This window comes from Pteropus alecto, unplaced genomic scaffold (assembly GCF_000325575.1).
Source record: "Pteropus alecto unplaced genomic scaffold, ASM32557v1 scaffold113, whole genome shotgun sequence".
Lineage (NCBI taxonomy): Eukaryota > Metazoa > Chordata > Mammalia > Chiroptera > Pteropodidae > Pteropus > Pteropus alecto.
In genome coordinates, this window is record NW_006433949.1 from 269,823 (window position 1) to 290,730 (window position 20,908).

General features: G+C 40.1%; 1 protein-coding gene and 1 pseudogene across 1 annotated transcript in view; both read right to left on the reverse strand.

Moving 5' to 3' along the window:
- The window catches only part of HECTD4 (HECT domain E3 ubiquitin protein ligase 4), a 120,776-nt gene that overhangs the window by 66,066 nt on the left and 33,802 nt on the right, over positions 1-20,908 (reverse strand). The window contains exons 13-31 of the mRNA XM_015586776.2: positions 19,522-19,592; positions 18,812-18,917; positions 18,097-18,217; positions 17,278-17,406; positions 15,198-15,322; positions 13,537-13,690; positions 12,905-13,005; positions 10,904-11,102; positions 8,693-8,812; positions 7,455-7,559; positions 6,175-6,338; positions 5,356-5,589; positions 3,925-4,117; positions 3,629-3,733; positions 2,969-3,057; positions 2,407-2,582; positions 649-784; positions 392-533; positions 118-284 (exon numbers count right to left, since the gene is read on the reverse strand). Of these exons, the coding sequence (XP_015442262.1) occupies positions 118-284; positions 392-533; positions 649-784; positions 2,407-2,582; positions 2,969-3,057; positions 3,629-3,733; positions 3,925-4,117; positions 5,356-5,589; positions 6,175-6,338; positions 7,455-7,559; positions 8,693-8,812; positions 10,904-11,102; positions 12,905-13,005; positions 13,537-13,690; positions 15,198-15,322; positions 17,278-17,406; positions 18,097-18,217; positions 18,812-18,917; positions 19,522-19,592 (2,637 nt within the window). The remainder of the gene's footprint in view (positions 1-117; positions 285-391; positions 534-648; positions 785-2,406; positions 2,583-2,968; positions 3,058-3,628; positions 3,734-3,924; positions 4,118-5,355; positions 5,590-6,174; positions 6,339-7,454; positions 7,560-8,692; positions 8,813-10,903; positions 11,103-12,904; positions 13,006-13,536; positions 13,691-15,197; positions 15,323-17,277; positions 17,407-18,096; positions 18,218-18,811; positions 18,918-19,521; positions 19,593-20,908) is intronic.
- Positions 4,643-4,761, reverse strand: LOC112477282 (annotated as a pseudogene).

Genomic DNA, 20,908 nt, shown 5'->3' on the forward strand with positions numbered 1-20,908 from the left:
AATATTTCAGGGGAAAACATTAGCAGATACCACTGTCTAGACCTGGCCCCAAGAATCATCTCAGGAAGGGCTTTGCCCATTCGGACAGGGCAGTCTAGACTGATACGAACAACTTACCTGGGTCCTCCCTGAAGGACCATCGTCACCGGACCCACAAGATGCGTCACTCCGCCGACTCGCACGGCTGCCGTCAGCAGTTCGCGCATGTGCACCAGGGCCTGCTTGCGAGTGTTTCCCCGCCGCCACCTCGTCTGTGCAGCCAAAAGGAAGCTGCTGCTGGACACCTGGAATGCACGAGAAGGAAGCACACCTGACTCCTGCTAACCGTCACAGGGCCCCCTGTGCCGTTAGGTGCCATTCATCTATCCGTAGGCAGCAAAACATGACATACAGCTTGGTCAGGGTTGGTGCCGATGAAAGCAAACAGCTGCCCCAGCAGGACGCTGTAGGTGGGCTTGTCCCTGCTGTCCTCGATGGCCAACGACTGCAGGAGCGTAAAGGAGCTGCTGCGGTGGCTGGTCACATGGCGCCGCCTACGGAAAACAAAACCGCGTTTGAGCCACAAAACAAGAGACCCTCGCAGAGGGTGTTTTAATGAAGAGCATCCAGCTGCACATGGGCAGCTAAGCCCGGCCATTAGCCATTTACCTCTGATTTGCTCTAGTAAATTCCAAATCTTCATCACCAATCATTTCCAGGTCAGAAGGAGCCGACATGCTGCGAAGGAAAACAGGCTGTCTCACAGCATGAGAGATCACCTTTGTTTCAGACGCTGACTTACAAGCTAGAATGGAAAGGAATAAAAGGGTTGACATATCTGCTACCCCATTTGGAAGGGCAGCAGAGACAGCTAAACATGGAACTATGGAACAGTCTAGGAGTATCTTTGCTTTCTATGACAGTTCAGCCACTGAACCAGCTGGCAAAGAAAACTGATGAGTTTTTTAGGCCTTTTTAAACCTAGATATTAGGTTAAAAATTATCTTAGATTGAAAAACTAAAATCTTTTATCAAATTGGGTTTCCAAAGAAAGGCTGAAAATTAATTTAATTTCATAAACTATCAATGTTCACTTTAATACAGGCAATCTAAAAAGCAAGAGAGTACGGAGAAAGCGATTTCTGGAAGGAAAAACTTAGTTCAAATAAATCTAGATCCATTTTTCTGAGATGGCCTTTGTTTCCCCTTTAATCTTAGATTTATTTAGCTGACCTGCCATTTGGTGACACCTCTGCTTTGATCATTTTTGGTATGAGTAAATATCATGCTTGAGCTAGAATCCAACCAGCCCATTCCTATACTCCTTAACCCTATCCAGGGAAATAGTTGGTCTATAAAAGAACAGTTTAATGGCAAAAGACAAAACTACATGTAAAGATCAGCTAAGAAAAAAATACATTAAGAAAGTAGAGGTCATTTTGAATCAGTCTTAAGAATGGTTAGACAGCTTCAATCTAAAAACAAGATTTCTGAAGATGATGTTCTCTCTGAGGAAACCATTGGTTCATCATCTCTGATACCAAGAGCCTTTTGGAGAGCATCGCCAGCCTTAATGAGTGGTTAAGTCTAAGGGCTAAGGTGACCATTCTGGCACTTGATCACACCACTCACCTGGCACATTTCCCCTGATGTTCACAGGGAGTGGTAGCCTAAGGCAGGGTCAGAAACCTGGAGTTAGCCTAGACTTCTCCCCCAGGTTGGAGGAGCCCTGGCAATCACCTGGGGTGCAAATAAGTTTGCTTGCTCGACAGCGTCCATCGGGCAATGGGCTAGATAGCTTGGAATCTTTCATTTAAGGATATGTTTACTCAACTTGTTCTCTCAGGGGAAGACTAACACTTATTATTATGGGCTATGCCCGGTGGTGTGGATTGGGCTTAGTGAGAAGACTCATCAATGTCCCTGAGAAATGCGCTTTCAGGCTAACAAAAAGTAATCAGGAAAAAAATTAATAGTGGAAATTCACGCTAGAAGTCTCCACCTAGTTACTAAAGATGAAATGTAAACTCAGCTTCAAGTAAAGACGGAAATATGATGCATTACAAGATCCCCAATGTTGACTATTTAATTATATATGTTACTCTGAAACTGACAAACTGACTGAAAACAAGAGGCATGGAATTATAAAAATACATGTCATTGTGTTCCTTGGGTGCTCCCAAGAAAAACGGAACAAGGCAGGCAAGTTCCACTGATGCTCAGTTAACTCACAAAACACCACATGAAGTCAATGAAAAGCAGTTCTTGGCTGGAAAAAGCAAACAGCCAAATAAAAAATGTCGAAATTTCCTTGTTTGTCCTTTCTGGGAGTACAGAGAGTGGTTTTTTTTTTTTTTAAGAAGCCGATGTATATATAATGAACAAACTAGCACGGTGAGCCTGTGCAGGGCTGGCTTTGAGCAGTACCCGGTGTTTCTGCAGGGGTCCCCGAGATGCTCCTGGTGAGGCCGGACTGGGCTGCAATGGTCACGTGCAGCAAGAGCTCCGCTCGGTTCATTAAGCTCTTCACTAATGTCTTCGTTTTAGCCAGTGGGTGCAAGGGTTTCTGAATAAGAGAATTCACTTCTTGTAGGAACTTCTCCCTATAAAGAAAGGCTGATGTGCATTTAGTCGTTCTCTAGTTTACCAAAACCAAAGTTTTTAAATTACAAAGCATGTGAGAAGACGGGGGAAATCAAGCAAAAGTCCCCTGATGAATACTGCTGATCTCCCCTTTCCCTCCCACCTTAGAGGAGCAGTGTTATAAACTGTGGCCAGTTTTAGTTCTTTGGGCCCAGTTTCGAATGCCTGGATGCTAACTTCTGAAGGTTAAAATCAAAATTTCCAAATTATCAAATGAGTCCCAACTCTAAAATATTTAGTGAATGCACACACCTTTTAAAAACATCTGTTAAGAAACTAGATCTTCACATTTTGTTGTGAGCATTAAGGTAATAAATCAGCTTTAGTTAATAATAACATCACTAACCTCAGTGATAGGACCATGTTTTCAAGGTCGTTTCCATCAAAGGAGACTTCCTTCATTGAACACAGAAGTTCTAGTTCTTTCATTTTGTTCTGAAGAAGGAAAAATCAAGAAAAGATGATATGCAGGATCTGCGAAATCTGAGTGTTGCTGTACACGTTAAAAGGAATATAAAATTTCAGGGGAAAACTACCTCCTTTGAGCCATGTTTCTATGCCAGAAGCACATTTGTAAGTTATTTGATATTTTGATGATTAAAAATGGTATTAACCATTTTCTGGGGATTTCTTCAGTGCTTGTAACTCTACCTTTTATTTGTTAAGGCTTGAAAGTAAAAATTGATCACGGTAACTTCTTTATAACACTATTAGTCAAAAAACAACTTACTGAGAAATTTGTATTTCTTTATAACACTATTAGTCAAAAGACAACTTACTGAGAAATCTGTATTGTATTAATGAGAAATTTATAAAACTATTAGTCAAAAAATAACAATGAGAAATTTGTTGATAAACTTTACTTAACCCTTTTAAAGAATGGCTATATTCTGGGGCGTGTAACATTTTAAGAAGTGACATTTCATCCAGTGTCCACGCACACACAGTATATACCTTTGCACTATCAACAGCGATGTCCCAGTGACAAATCATACAACTTGCTCACCTCATTAAAATGGTAATCATAGAAGAAAGGCATGTTGTTCTCCAGTTTCCCCTGCATGGCATCATCGACCTCACTTTGCCATTTTTGTTCCAATTCTGCAACACTCTAATAGATACATTGAAACATAAAACAATGTGAAAATAGATGCAAAATAAAAACAAATGTAATCTGTAAATTCAGAAATTTTAGTTCTAATAATTTTTTAAAAATTCAGATCGCTTTTAAACTTTATTAAATTTCTAGAAAAGAAATGATTTCCAACAGTTATAAATCTCCACGTTTTAGCTTTCACTTACCTGCAGCTGTCTCTCCATGGCATTGAGTTTCTTAAAGGTCTCTCCCATAATTTTACACAACAAATCATATTCCTCAGCATGTTCTTCTTGATACTGGAAATTTATTAGGGACTGCAGTGCATCAACCAAGTTCAAGTGCTTAATAACGCATGATACCACCATTTCTTCCATCACATCTGGCTGAATTACATCTCTGTGATTACAATGGAAACAAGTCAGGCATGAGCCATGCCCTCAACTTACTAATACTGTAATTTATAGTTGAAGAACATAGGTTTTGATTTAAATATATTAAATATTCACGTGTTCTTTATTACAATAAAGAGGCACAAACGTTACATGATGGCTTTCCTATCAAGTTGGCAATAATTATATACATTTAACTGATAAACCTAACATTGGCTGATAAACCTCAAAATTCAAGATACTTCATTTTCTATGATTTGTATAGTTTAAGCTATAGTCATATTAAAGCTGGAATAGGTCTAAGGCTAAAAAAAAAGTCTTTGGCACCATTTATCTGCCAATTAATTTTATGTGGTTTGTGGCTTGTGGGACATCATGCATATGGATGGTGGACTGAAAATAATGGCGCTTCTTTATTTTTTCATTTTTTAAAAATTTTTTAAATTAAAATTTTTTTTTTTTAGGTGAGGCAACCCTTGGTTGACTTCACAGATTGCAAGGACCTTGTCAGCTTACAATCCCTTATTTTTTAAGCCTACAGCACCTGGTCTTCCTAGGTGGTATCCCATCCAAGTACTAACCAGGCCCGACCCTGCTTGGCTTCCGAGATCACACGGGATCGGCCTTGTTCAGGGTAGCATGGCCGTAGACTATTTTTCCATTTTAAATTTCACCTATTCTTTACATTTTCACTCTGATATGTCTAATCTTGCCTCAGAAGGCAGAGCAGAGGCCTCAAAATAGACTTTAAGCAAGACCACCACAAAGACTTGTAACTGTAATACTTCATGTTCCAGATTGAAGACTCCTTGCCATCTCTCTAGGCATCGAAAATAAAGAAATGTCTCTAGACTCTACGGAAATCAGAGCTAATGACTGCTAGAAGATCAAACCACCTGGGAAAACCTAGAGCTTGCCAAACTGTAGCATGTATAAAAATCAAAAGGAAAAATTGTCAAAACACAGATTACTGGGCTTCAGACTCAGAGGTTCCAGTTCAGGAGGTGTGAGATGGGCCCAAGAATGAAAGAGTCCCCAGGTGATTCTGACACTGCTGACCGGAGGCCCACGTTTTGAGACCAACTGACCTGGAAAGCCCCCTGGGGGTACTCCCCTCGATACTTGGTTAAGTCATTAAGTAAACATAAAATTCGAGGTTCACTTGCTAGACTATGAGAAGAAATATGCCGCTCTGAATTGTTTAAGCACTTCTTTCACTGGGAAAAGTGCTCTACAGCAACGTACTTTATACTCGGCCTAAACTGGGGTCTAGCACGCCCGGAGATTTCTCTGAGCTTTATCATGATTCCCGGAGGCAGCCTGATCCGGGGCAGGTCAAAGTAGTTTCCAACTGGAGGCACGAGGACATCGGAGGGGTAGGTGAATTCTCTGTCTTCCTCGATAGTCAGAGGCAGTGGAGACGGGCTTGGAGTCAGGGCTGGGGAGATCACGCCATTGGCCTCCACCTGCCACTGGCACCTGGACAGACAGAAAAGAGGTTCCTCGTTTCCTCTTCTATCAGGGAAGCTACTTAAAGTGTGCAGATAAATCAAACATACGAAGGATCACATTATGCATTAAGTATTTATTCATCAAACCTTCTCCAGAGGCTAAAGAAAACTGAGCATATTATACGAAACCACATCTTTGGGGATCTACCTCCTCTCCAACGCTTTATCATGAAACCTTTCAAATATATAGACAAGTTGAAAGAATTTCATTGTTAACACCCATAAACCCATCACCTAGATTCTAGAATAAACATTTTGCTATGTTTGCTTTATCTCCCATCTTCCCATCCTTTGGGGGATCCTTTAATTTAATTATACGATATTTGGGTTACAGAAAAGCTTCTGCAGTTCAAGGCTGCAATTTCAAATTTAGTAAAGTAAGGGCCAAAAGGCTCTTTGGTGTCATTTTCATTTTATGTCTTAAACACAACGACACCCATGAGACTGTCAGGCAGTAAGCACAATCAGCTGGGAAATGTACTAAAAGCAGTTTTCCACATAAAGTCCTTTTCCCTTGGTGAGCAAAAGCAGCCCAGTTTGAGCCTTTTGTTACCTTTGTAAAAGTTTGGACCGCAATAGCTCCTGACAGGCTTCTTCTTCTTTGGTAATTTCCGGCCCATTGTACAGGATTCTTAACATGGAGCAAGCTAACACAGACAGACCCAAGGCCAGGTCTACCAGGAAGGGCAAGCCTCCCGACACATCCTCCGAAGACTCCTACAATGCAGACAGGGGCAAACCACACTGGTCAGTGTACACGGTGGAGCCCTGCCACCTGCACTGTCCCCAGCCACAGGGGCTCACACAGCAGCATTGAGTATCACCGCTATGGGACACAGGGTCAGCACCCAACACCACGAGCAGATAGATAGATGGTGGCACCAAAATGACCACAGAGTGAAATCTCAACACAGTTCTGGAGAGAGAAGAGCCGCTAAGGCTCCGTATTAGAAACAGCATAAATCCCATGCACGATTCTTTGGTTATTTCCTCCCAGCTGTGCCTCTGAGGGTATAAATCACTATTCCACTTTGCCATTTCCATCCTGTGCTCGAACCAAGATGCCGTCGATGATTACACTGAATTCGTTCAGTGGGTACTGAGTGCCTACTGTGTACCAGCCATTGTTCCAGGTGCCTGAGATACAGCAGAGAACAGCACAAAGACCCCTGCCCTCGTGGAGCTCACATTCTAACAGAGAATCCCACTCCGGAGAGTCTTGGTTTGGTTAGATGTATGCAACCTCCCAGTCTAATGTAAGTCTTACCCGTCAGGTAACTTGAAAGGTTCATAAACTCCTATTACTCCCTCTCTCTTTTTTTTCAAGTGGAGAAAATTTATTTACATAGATTTTTGGGGAGAAAGTAACTGTTGGGCAATGCTCAAAAGAGCAGATTAAACCTAATACAGCATATAACACGAGTAATTCATCAGAGACAGACCCAGACCAGCGAGAAGAGCCTTTGGGAAGAGAATGAAAATAATCTGATCCCAATACTCTTAAAAGCCGGAATCCAAGTGTTTACTTCTATTGGGCGTTCGAGCCTTCGACACCCCATAGAACGATGTCAGAGGCAGATCACCTCTCCAAGCCATGAAAACGGAGGCCCCAGCAACAGATTCTCTGTGCCACTGAACTGATGTGAAGTTGCAGCTAGTTTTAAATTCCATAAAACCACTACTTACTATTAGTAGTCTACTCCTGCCAAATGGAAGAGATGGATGAAACAGTAGCTCATATTCTGCCCCGTTTCCAAGGCAAATATGATGCATGTAACCGAGGTACAGAGGAGAAAGTACATTATGCTCACAGCGGTGGTTAGATTCAAGTACCTGAGCGCGAACTGTGCAAGCAAAGCCCCACATAGCTTTATCAGGAGTGTTGTGTTCACGGCCACTTCTCATTTCAAAGGAGAAGGTGACTGTATCTCCTTCCACCTTAAAATTTAAGGGGGGAAAATGCACTTTAAAAACAAGACACAATTTTCAAAAGAGCAATGAATTTCTGAGATTCACTTTCAAAAGGACCACAGCAATATTTCACTTTTTCTCACTTGCTTTTTAAACTCAAATTCCATCCCCTCTCACTTGGACACCAACCTTGCAGGTGTCTCTTCTGACCAGGTAGCTTTAGGGATGAGGCATGTGTGAAGTGGGCCACACTGCCCAATAGCAGGACCGGAGTAAAGAGTAATCAAATCGTGACCATAATTTCAAGAAATTCTTCAGATTTCTATTCTTTCTGCCTCTCTCCTCCTCTCTCCAATTTGCCACCTCACTTGTGCCAATAAGGCAAGCAAACAGCCAGTATCCTGAAGAACACAGAGAGGGCCAGGAGACCTTGCTCTGTATTGTGGAACCAATACCACAAGTAAGAAACAACAGGCAGGAGAGCAGAGAACAGTTAAAAGCGCTGTGCTGATCCAGCTGTGGATGCATCTGGACTAACTCCACGAGGTAACTGCTGTCTACGTCTGAATTAGAGAGGGTGCGTAATGTACGTGCGATGAAGGCTCCGGGAACACGCTCAGGTTTTTTGGGTTTTAGGGAGCATTTCAGTTCACGTTCATGTTCTAAGGACACAGGTCATAGTTCAAGGGCCCAGATTACAAAGCGTGGCTCAAATCTCATCAGTCTGAGAATGGATCAGTATTTTTGCTCCAAAGGCCCAAATTCATTTGAAAACATTGATTCCACATTTTTAGGCTTCAATGGCCCTGTGGTTCTAGGATACACATCACAAGGGCATCTAGAGCAGAACAAGCTGGAAGGACTAGCAGTCCTTCCCATAGACAGGGAAGAGAATGCCATGGCAATCCCGGTTCACCAAGTAACCTGTGGGCCACATACAAGTTCTGGAGCGGGCAGGGGTCTGATGGTCTGATGCCCCACATGTGACAGGAGGGTCATGCTAAGTGACGCAGTGACTTTATAGGCCCGGCAAGGTACCCCCATCTCAACGAAAGCCCCCACGACGAATTTTTTTCTGGAATTCTAGTTAATACTTGGGCCCATGAGGATCGCAAGTTCATTCCTCTTTTCTAGGAAGCGAATGTGACCAGATACCGTACCTTCACCAAGTCTTTCGGCCAACCAGTTCCTAAGACACTACGGCTGCCATATCCCAGTGTGTTGCCTCCATACTCAGCAACCTTCCTACTGTTTGTGTTAGGCCCCGCGTATATCACCAACTTCAAAACAGAAAATATACTGTTAGACTGTAAAAGAAAAACAAAAACAACATCTACAAATAAAACAGCTGCAGAAAATGTTTGTTTAAAAATACATTTATAACCAGGCACTGGTGTCATTATAATATAACTAATATCTCCTTTTTTTTTTTAAGGTACAACTGATACTCTAGTTTGGATGCAATCAGCCATTGGTATTTACAGGGCAGCCACAGAATAATAACAAATATTATCACACTTTAATTAACTTGGGGACCTCGTATTTGTTATACTCAGCTATTGTATATATTTTTAAATAGCTATTTTATTCCTAAGTAATGACATATAACTCATTAATAACAGGTATAGTTTGCCCCCACAAGTCCTCCCCAAAATTAATAAAGTGAACAAATACAGGTTAAAAGATGGTTATACCTAACACAACAAAATAAAAGCAAAACAAAAACAAAAACCTCAACGAACGAGGATTTTAAAAAATGCAACAAATTGAAAATAAGCCACATATTCTTAGAATGTTGCTTAATGGTATAAAAAGAAAACGACACAAATTTGGGCCACAAAGGGGGCTGCTGCTTCTTGTGTCAGTTTTCATATATCGATACTTTTCTTCGATAAAGGCTATATTCGTTTATACCCAATTAACCAACTTTCTAATATGCAGGAGAAATATTTAGAGGTCATTTGGCATTCAGCTACTTTCACAGGAAGAATGAGGCTCTGGCTTCTGTAAATACCAAATGATGTCTTCCAATGTGCGTTTCGATGGTCTCTGACTGCGTAAGAGAGATCAAGCTGCACTTTTAGCCCTAGACACTTATCATCTTGTGATTTCTTACCCTTTTGGACCTTTTGCTGACACCACTTTGCCAGGGACCACTGGAAAAGTAAATGTTACTTTTATCCATGTAGTGAGCGTCCCTGTGCCTCCACATTTAACACTAATGTGTACCGTACGTAGTATATGTCAGAAGTTGCAAATTACTGGCTTTAAAGGAGAAACAAAATGACACCAACTAAAATGGCAACCTCTTCCATTTCCATTTTAAACAGTCATATCACTTGACGCTGGAAATGGGGGTACATAATGCCAGAAGCTATGAAGTGGGGTAGATTAATGTCAGGAGATATATTTTTTGACGAGCCCATCAAAGACCATTTTCTAAATTCTCTTGCTTCCAGCTAAGGTGAGTTTTAAGGGCAAGTCTTAAACCCCTTCAGGCATCTGAGAATCTTCACTATCCTAAAAAATAATGGGGAAGAGAATTCTATGACTTTCCCAGTAACATGTTTCACCATCTCATAGTACATACAGTAAAGAAGTCAGGAATTTTTAACCTAAAAACCTCTCCTGGTGAGATTTAAGACCATTTGCCCTTACAAAATTCACGGAGGAAAGATATAATAGATAGCTAACGATCTACATAAAAATAGTCCTGTGTACATACAAACTATTAGATAACAACTCAGTTTTCCTTTTATATGTTACATATCACGGTTTCATTAGCCTTTCCTGGTAAGTTCAACATGATGGTTTATAATGCAACAATTATAAAAAGAAAATAAGCCCTAAAATGTTTCTTTTGATTTATAATTCAGCCACCAGGTTGGAAACTACACTTCCTCAAAAATCTATGTGGGCCCTGAGATAATGACAAGAACAACAATTTAAATAAACATAAACAGACCTTAACACATCAAAGACCACCTTCTCCCAAAAGATGCACGAGAAGACCCAAGAATTGGGCAGCAAGACCTTTCCAGATGAAAGAACACACACATCTACAAGAATTCCAGGCACAGAGGGAAGGCAGGAGATAAGCAGAATGGAAAGGGGGATTTCCTTTGACTTGGATCTAAACTTTGAAAGCTTACAAAAGTCCCCTTTCAACATGTCATTAAAACACTGTTCTCAGACTGCAGAGGCTTTTTGCCTCCCCCAGTCACTACCCTTCAAGGCATTATCTTAGGAAAGGTCTCCTAAGAGATAGCTGCAGGCAGAAATAAGTCAAGAATGGTGACCAGCAGCAAAGAAAAATAAGAAGCATCTAAGAAGCCAGAGTTGGAATCAATACTAAGGCAGATTTTGCTTACTTTGTCATAGTCATATTGTGAAGAGCATCTGCTATCAAATCTAAGATACAGGCAGCGAGCTCCTGGAATATGGACGGTTTCTTTAAATTTATAGTTGTCTCTGACAGGGTGGACTGTTTCCACAGTCTTGCCAGCAGCCCATGGAGCAGGAATCTTTAAACCTGTGAGAAAGCCTGGTTCTTCTTTCTCTTCCAGCATCCTAAAACCAGACAAAGAGAAAGAGTCATTGAGCCTAGCAGCAAGGAAAGGGAGAAGAAAACATACACACGGTAAAACACAAAAGGTTAAGAAATTACACTTTAATTTTCCACAGCATGCAGTATGACATTGTGGCTTTGAAATGCTGGGTATCACTGGTGATCAGAAACATTAAAAAAGATTCCTATATTTAAGGATTTTCTTTTTTGTTGTTAGACAATATATTTGCATTCCCCACCACCACCAGCCTCTCTTTTCAAGAGGGAAGCCCAAATCATATCCAGGAGAGGACCTTGCCGACTCTCATTTAAAGTTACTCAAGGAGGAAAAAAAAGATACTGTTAAGGACCTTTAAGACTGGCCACTTTCTAAATCACATAAGATTAGCATCCTGTAAAGGTTCCTTTTGTTGATATCTAAAGGTCAACTGCAGAAAACTCCATGAGTCTACGCAAATATTTTTTACTATAATTTTTACTAAAGAAAAGTGTCTTCGAAGTTCCTCTCATCTATTGTAAATGAACTCTCGAGGACTTCACAGGCCCAAGGGTGTGGAAAACAATCTCCTATAACGTGCACTGAGCTGTTGTGGGATTCTCTCTCTCAGCTCTGTGTTGTCCAATATGGTGTCTGCTTAGTCAAATGTGGCCACTTAAACTGAATCTAAATCAAATACAATTTAAAATTCAATTTCTTGGTCATATTAGCTACACTGCAAGTGTCTGATAACAGCATGTGGCTGTGGCCAACAGCACTGGACAACAAGGTTACAGATTGTCATTGCTGCATGAAGCTCTAGAGGAACCCGGAAGTCCTTCCTTTCTGGTCAGTGTTGTTAAAGACCACTTTAGTGACATGTAATTAACATGTAATAAGTTGCATGTGTTTAAAGTATACAACTTGGCAAATCTGGCTACATGTTTACACCGTGAAGCTTCCTCCTTCCTGGTAATCCAGGTGATCATTTCTTTCTCTCACTTAATAGTTTGTGCTTTCTGAAGTTTTATACATATAGGATCATACGGTATGTACCTTTTGGGGGGATCTGGCTTTTTTCACTCAGCACAAGTATTCTAAGATTCATCCATGTTGTTGAATATATCTATAGTTCATCCTTTCTTACTGCTGAGTAGGATTCCATTGTATGGATAGACCACCACGTGTTTATCCCTTCACTGCTTGATCCACATTTGGGTTGTTCCTCGTTTTGGGCTATTCTAACTAAAGCTGTTATGACCTTCATACAAGTCTTTGTAAGAATCTATGCATTCTTTTCTCTTGTGCACATACCTAGAAGTGAAATAGCTGGGTCATATGGAAGGTGTATGTTTAATTTTTTTAGAAACTATCAAACTGTTTGCCAAAGTCATAACGATTTACGTCCCTATATCAGTATATGACAATTTGTCAATTTTGAATTAATCTCTTGATCTGTGGAGAAATTGATTCTAATCTGTTAACGATTCATGTCCCTATCATCGGTATATGACAATTTGTCAATTTTGAACTAATCTCTTGATCTGTGGAGAAATTGATTCTAATCCGTTAATGATTTATGTCCCTATCATCAGTATATGACAATTTGTCAATTTTTGAACTAGTCTCTTGATCTGTGAAGAAATTGATTCTAACCCATTCCCATAGGTCTACAGAACAATTCTACAATTATCTATAAAATTCTGACCCTGAATTCTCTATTTCCAGTTAGGTAATCCTTGCTAAAAATCATTTTGTGAAAGGAGTACTAGGCTTTCACCAGAAGAAAACAGGCAGGGGTTCCTGCAAGGAAGCAGCGTCCCTCACCTCTCATCGGGGAACAGCCTGCCCTTCTGGTCTGATGCTCCACATGGGGAACAGCCCACCTCGGCAAAAACTGGACACTGGGTTTTAAGCAGCAAAGCCGTCTGAAACACAAAACCATCATCATGTCTTAAAGTGCTTACTGTCAGTGATCTGGATGGTAGTAGAGCCAAACTCAGAATTCTCACTTAAATCATCTTTTTGCAATCCTGGTCTGTCCTGGTCTCTCACTAAGAAATGCTTTGCTACTTAGACCACATAACATCATTCTGTTTAATGCTGGATGGAACAAACCACTTACATTGGTTACAGATAGGCAGCAAGGACTCAGGAGACTAACCGTCATGGTAGGATCTCAGTAGCATTGTAGGTGAGCATTTTTACAGCTGACTATCAGTTAACATTTGCTAAAAGACTGCAGTGATTTAGTCAAATTAAACGTTTTCCCTTAATGTTTCAGTTTATTTTTATGACACAGTAATTTTCTTCATTCCGTCATCATTTCCCTTGGCTTCTGAAAGGCACAGTTATATTCATTCCGCCTTCGGGGAATGCACACGGCCCCGTGTGACCACGACCCAGTGTGAAGCGGGCTGGCCGAGCAGCAGTTTCCTTCGGCACACCAAGGGTCATACCTGACTGGTGTAGAGGACCAGCTGCACTAGCTGAGGCATCAGGGCATCGGCCATGGTCAGAGTCTGTAAATTTGGATGCATCAGGGAGGTCAGTAACACTGGAAGGAGGTGACCCAGCATAGTAGCCTTAGTGACTTGTTCCAAGCCTTTTAGCCTACAAAAAGTTTAAGACAAGACTCAGCTTTAACAATTACCAATCATGTGAAGAAGCAACTATCATCCGTAGCTGACAAATTATTTTAAACCGCATTTCCCTGGACTAGTTAAGCAGTTATAGTTACAGCAATTCAGTCTACCAATTTCCCACCTTCTACCACTGAGAGAACAGAAATCTCGTAATAGATTTCAACTTCAACCTATGATTCCGCTAAAAACCAAAAGTTTACATGGTACATTTCATAGCACCTTTGAAGCGTTTTATAAATGGGTTCTGAAACGCGAATGGCTACTCTAGGTAGTTGCCACCTACAAAGTTCCCTTGGTTCTGGGCTGCAGGTGGTGGCGCTGCACTGCGTCTCCGACGACAAGAAAATGAACGGCTACAGCACTGACCTTCCCACCCACAGCAGTGACACCCACTTCTGGCCTAGAGAAACCAGCTCACACGCAGTAGAAAGGCACAGATTTTAAATTTGTCTTTAAAATCACTTTCTTCCCTCCCCCTCGAGTCTTGTTGAGATCTAATTGACATATAACATTGTATAAATTTAAGGTGAACAACATAATGATGTGATGTATCTATATATTGTGACTTGAGTACCTGAAATCACATTCTTAATAGCCCCCAATCTTCCGGTAGAAGAGCTGAAGTATGTGACCCACCCAAAGAAAGATGCGAGTGGGGTAAATTCTCTAAGACTACCGAGGATGTTGGGGTTGGAACCAGAAACAGAAGTCCCATCTCCCAGGCTCTCAGACTGTACCTCCCCAGGGCAGATCTGCGCCACGCACCAGCAGCGGACCCTACGTGTCTTCACAAGCCCCAATGCGACGCCTGTCTGGATTATATTCTCAGTTCCATCCCGCCCACCTACTCTCTGGAAGTGGCCAAAGAAATAGGGTTATGGAGACAGGATCAGTGGAGGAAAAGTTACACTGCAGAACTGCTCTAGATCAGCATCTCTAACATTAAAATCATCAACTTGTACAGTATGTAAATCGATTCTAACAGCAAAACACAGCAGGGAGTTTGATGGAGAAAATTGAGAAAGCTTTATTATTGGGAATGAGACGTTTACCCTCTACACAGGGCGCTCCTGTATCTGGAGAAGTAAAATTACAGTAAAATCTTGAGATACCACGTAAGTGTCACTAAATCACTTCTATCTCCCTAATGTACTTCTCATGAAGGAACTAAGAGCACACGGTCCTGAGCTAGATAACAGATAAAAGGCCACTTTGGGAGTAATGATGGTAGATGGTGCTGTCCCCCACAATCTTGCTACCCTTAGATCGTGGCTGTCAGCCCAACTGTACCTAAAAGCACCACTAAAGAGTTGATTGCACTGGGCTTTGAAACTCTTGCCGTTTCAACCTGTTCTCACAAAAATCCCTCTATAGCACGTGAACACTGGATGTCCCGTTCTAAAAGATTTTGCTTTCGTAAGCAAATTCTTCTTTCTGAAGGGCAGCAGGTCACAGTCCACAATCCATTTCCTCACCTCTGCTCACGGTCAGCTATGTCACTATTTATGAGGGCAGTTGTGACCTGCTGTAGCATTTCCAACACTTCATCACATCCAGTCAGGATCTGGGTGGCGAGAGCCAAAATACTGACCTTTAGCTCCTAGGTAGAAAATATCATAATGTTATTTTTAAGCTTTGTGATAAATATACACTCACAATGACAACATGAAATGATGTATTTTATGATGCATTTCCAAATTAAATAATGAGGTGGCCAGAATAAGCCCAAAGCAGTAAGTTCCGCTAGGATGGCAAGTAGCAATTTGATTTGGGAGGCTAAGGTGGGGAGTGCTGATAGAAATACGCAGTATTTCACGGGGAGCACACCCGGTCCCCAGGAGAAAAGGCATTTCTCCCATCCCCTCCAGCACAAGAGAGCTCCCGGTGGCCAGCCCAGAAACTGTCCAGGTGGAAGAGTGCCTTGGGTGGTATGAGGATAGCTAAAGAGAAAAACAGAACAGTAAAAGGCGCATGTAGAGGCGGTGAATAAAATGAGACAAAAACACAACATTCTGAAACAGTACAAGTGACCTTTTTACTTAATGTTTTAAACCATTACACTTGAAAACAGGCAAGTTAAAAAATTCAGTTAAAGTAGCAGGCAGTTACAGGCTATTAAACATTAAAAATAACTATTAGAGAGCTCATGGGAATACAAATACTAAATAATGTGTTAAGAAACACTAGTTAAGAGCACAGAAATGTTTAGTTTACAATTATTTTCTATGAAAAAAAGTACAACCAAATTACCCCTTTGGGTGAAATCTGTGTTTTTTATTTTTCCCAGAAATACTAGACAATCCAGCCTAGTCTGCCTTTACCAAGAGTATTTCTTTCCATGGGTTAGTTAAGAATTTATAAAATGTAGCCTTTCAAATAGAAAACATTGGTTTTCATTGTTGGAATTTTCTGGGTTCTTCTTTGGGGGAGAGGAAATAGTACTAAGATATTTTTATCATTAAGAGAAAAGGAATTCTGAACTGACCAGCCAGGATAAATCATGGTTTGAGTCATACTGATCATATGAGCCATCATCCACTGACTGCACATCCAGTGGCAGCACAGTGCCAGGTATTCTACATGCCTCGTCTCTCATCCTCACAGCAACCTTACAATGGAGATGTTACTGTCCCTTTTTACTGATTAGGAAACTAAGGCAAGAGAAGGTAATAAATAGCATCAGCAATTTAAATGTTTAATTCACGCATTTTTGCCTATTTAAAAACTGATTAGATAATGAGATAAACTCATAAATATGAACTAGCAGGTGTATGATTGATTATATGCATAAAGGAGTTAAGAAAAAGGCAAACTGTAATGGCTTTTATCTTTTAACTACAGCTTCCTTGGTTAATTTTTCAGTGTGTTTAGTCAACATTTTAGGGGAGAATTAAGCTTTTATTGATTTCTCTAATTCTCCCACACAGATGAAATTCTGAAGAACAATGCAAACAATAGCCTCGAGCATCTGTCAACATTATAACAACCACTGCTATAAAAAAATCTTTGGATTGCTATAAATTGCCATGTGGGAACAAACTGAGTTTACACAGAAGCTAACTTAAAAATAATTACAGAAAATGAAATGAATTACAGGTTCAGAAATTATTCAGTATAAAGGCTGTGAGAAAATTATCGCCTTTTTAAAAGTTATTTGAATCAAGAGAATATAATAAACCAGCCAAAGTGCCAAGATTGTTTAAAATGTTATGCTCCTGGGTTTATTTATATAAGGATATATAAATAAAATTTCAGGTGCGTATGAGATCACTTGTAAGTGCCGTATTTTATAGTTCTTAAAAAAAAGATGAAAATAAACAAAGGCACAAAAGATCGACAGGAGCACATGGATGACACATTATGAGAGTGTCACAAATATGGTAACCACTGTGCAATGACATAAAAATCTATGGAATGAGTGGCCTAATATTATCTCTCACAAAAATATAAGCCACATGGTGAAATCTGACATCATAATACACAGAAATTTAGCCCATTAAGCTGTGCTTTACACACTGGGTAGAGAGCATCGTTAGAATAAAGCTTGGTGTTTACCTGTACCTTCAATGTCTCTCCCTGCAAGGAGTTGTCACTGTCATCATTCTCATCAGGTTTAATCAAAATAGTGTTACTGAGAAGGTGGTTCTGAACTGCCATCAGATAGCGCAGGCAGGAGGATGCAGCCTTTAATACAAATAAGTGCATTTAAATGATCTAGATCCTACTGAAAGAAGGAATCATGTAATCCTCATGTTTTTAAAAGATTGACAAGGGAAGCAAAAGAGAAAGTACAGAAAACAGACCAAGTTAGTTTCTCAGGTGACTTATTTCCATTTGGCTTTTGATACATAATTTGACACATTTATCATAACTTTCTGCCTTCTGCTACATAATTCTCACTAATCACTCAGATACTTACTTGAATTTTTGCCTCTTAAAAATTCTTCTTCCCCACCCTCCTTCCCCTCACACATATCTCCATTAGAGAAAGCTCTACTGAAACCCTTAAAAGTATCTTTTGGTTCTTATCAGTCTCTGTAAAACACTGGTGGTTTAGAAAACAATGCGAAATTTAAAATTAATAGGGGAAGTAACCCCCAGTATTTCAAGCAAAACTAAAACATCCAAATTCAGTCAAATAATTTATTGCAACAAGACATTTAAGCAGGAGGAGTCATCTTTGGAGAAAATATTTCAAGTGGATTTGTCTAGTTCTATATTTCCAGGACAAGCACTGTTATCCATGGACCTTCATCAATTTAGTCTATCCTCGTAAAGTATGTGTGTAAGTATGTGTACACACACCTCCACACAGTAAAATGAAACAGGAACACGGGGTACAATTTTGCTTTCATTAAACACATTTTTACTTACAGGCACAGTTGAAAGGAGTTTTTGAAAATCATCTTTAGAGACAGTTTGGCACTTGGTGATTAAGATACAGGATTCTCGTACCACAATCTTCAGAATGTAGTGTAGAAGTTCATCATTTAGTCTTTAATTGCAGGAAAAATATAACAATAAGATATTGATGGTTTAGTAATAAATGGAGAAATTCTACATAATTGGTACAAAATGACAAATAGAAGACACAAAATTAATTGGTTCTGTAAGCCAATCATCTTACTCAGTAATGATGCTAACGACCAGGTGTATCATCTAAATCAAACTTAAACAAAATGGTACGTAAGCACCCAGTCCAAATATTTTATAAACAGCAAAGAAACCAATACCTTCCTCCCCTCGCCAGCTCTAACTACACCCTTACCCCCTCCCTCTCTCACTGACCATCAATTTAGATGACACCCTCTGCCAAGACTTCTTGAATATGCTCCATCTGTTATTTCTGCTAAGTACCCTTTCTCCAAGCCCATGTTACTTTACTGATAAAACTGAAATGTACTACTGTCATTTCTTAGGGCAACTGTGGGATTTATTATCTTTCAATTGATCCACGGTTTAGACTTAACATACTGTTTATATTAGATATTATAGGAGACTAAAGTTGATCAAACACATTTAAATGTAAATTGATTCCTGAGAAAAACACAAAGAAAAAGCTAGCAGTGACTAAGATAACTGGTGTCACCTGTAATGATCATCGTCTTCGCTGCCAAATCGGTTGTTTTGAAGCTGTTCAGCTAAATTGGTTAGGATCACATCTCGCAGCTGGGAGAGGCCACTGTTTCTCTCTCCTAACACAGAACAAAGTGCCATAAATTACCCTGGTAATTACACTTAGAAAACTGATGCTATTAAAAACGGTTTTTAGACAAGCAGACTGTCGACAATCTAAGGGCTCCAGGCATCTGTACTTGTACAAGTGACAGCAGAAAGAACGACATCACGACCAACCTGACTTTTTTTCAAACCAGTGGATCCTGATTCAATATAGTTACCCCCTCAATGTATCATAAAGTGTGGTTACTAACTCCTCAAATTAATGTTGCTTATAAATGCACAGTGCCTTTGACATGTGATTTTTGTTATTGTTGTTTAGTCTAACTTCAAAAGTTGCATTTTAATATGGCCTAGAAATCCCCCAGAAGTCATTATCTTTAATATTCATTAAACATCTACAGTCAGGACATTAGTTAGGTGGTGGGGATAGAGGTTTATAAAGCTTGATGATATATAAAACATGGTTTCTGCTTTTAATCTCGTTGAAGTGTTGGCATATGTGCAGATACATTTTAAAAATTAAGGCTGACTAACAGATATGAAGGAAAAAAATCTATCTTAATATCCAGTCGTTACCTTAGGGACAAAAAAGGATGGTAGCTAAAGGGTAATTCTCACCTTCTGTTAAGACGAGCTTAAGTAAGTTATTGATTTCAGTTTCACCTGGGTACAAGATATTCAAACCAGAGCTGAAATGACAGAAAAGTCAAAAAGCTTTGAAACAAATGTTCTAGAAAATACAGACTATTTAAATTTTTATTTTTATTAAAGATGCCATTTTGGTTACACAAAACTCTGAAGTAAGTTTCATCACTAAAAAAAGCAGTGGAAGCTGAATTCGCTGTCGTGATAGTGCCGTCACCTCCCTGAGGAACGGTCCCTCTCTTCTTCTCCTATCTGTGAATTACCAAAATGATAACTGAGGCCAGATGCAGAACTGGTTAAAGAGAACAGAGCTATTAAAAAAATGGAGTAGAGCTAGGTAGATATGCAGATCATGCCCTAATTAAATCATTTGAGAAAGGGACTTTCGAATTCTCAGCTTTTCCAAAAGGGCAGAAAGAACAGTATTGCAAACAGTGCCAGAATTCTTTCTTTTCTATGAGGTTTAATGTACGACAAAATGCACATATTTAAAGTGTACAATTTGATAAAGCTTTTCTGATAAGTTTTGACATACGTACACACCCATGAAAACATCACCGTAGTCAAGATGGTGAACATACTTGTCACCCACAAGTATCCCCATGGCAGTAGTTTTAATTTTTGCCTTAATGCTCTCAACAAAAAGAGACCCAAAGCATAATCTATTAAGGAAAAAAAAAATTGCCCTCCCTCTATGCTCACCCCTCTCACACGGTGCTTCCAGACAGAACACTCAGTTCTCTCTTGGTCACTAAATTATATCTGGTCACATTAAGGCTACATTCCTGGATAAAAGTTCACTGCCCTCGAGAAAATATATACCGATAGATTAAATGACAATAAAAATAGCCCATAAATTCTTCTGTCTTACCTAACAAGGTTTGAAGCAGATTTTTAAAAGCTACGTTGTCAAGTACTTACTTTGCTTCAGGCCTGATTAAAATCTCACAAATCTATGACCTGGGTACTATTTTTAAGCTCATTTATAGCTGAGGAGATGGAAGACTCAGATCAAGGTCGCGGCCATTAAGTGGCAGAGCAAAGACTAGAACCCAGGTCTTTGATGCCAAAGCCTGCTTCTGAATCCCCTTGCCACACCCTCCCCCAAATGAGATACATATCTGCTTGCAGACCATCAAAATAGCCTTTAAAGGTTTTTTTCCTTTTGTTTTTTTTGAGATCCAAAAGGTGAGATGAGGAACATAGGTACATGGATGCCTTGGGTGCTCTGGGCGTTAGGCCACAAACCATTGTCCAGTTAAGTTATCGTCTACGTGTGAGGCCCTGACCAAGATAGGGGGATATTTGTGCTACCGGCCTGAGGGGGAGACCGCAAGGCAGTGCAGAAGCACTTGGCAGC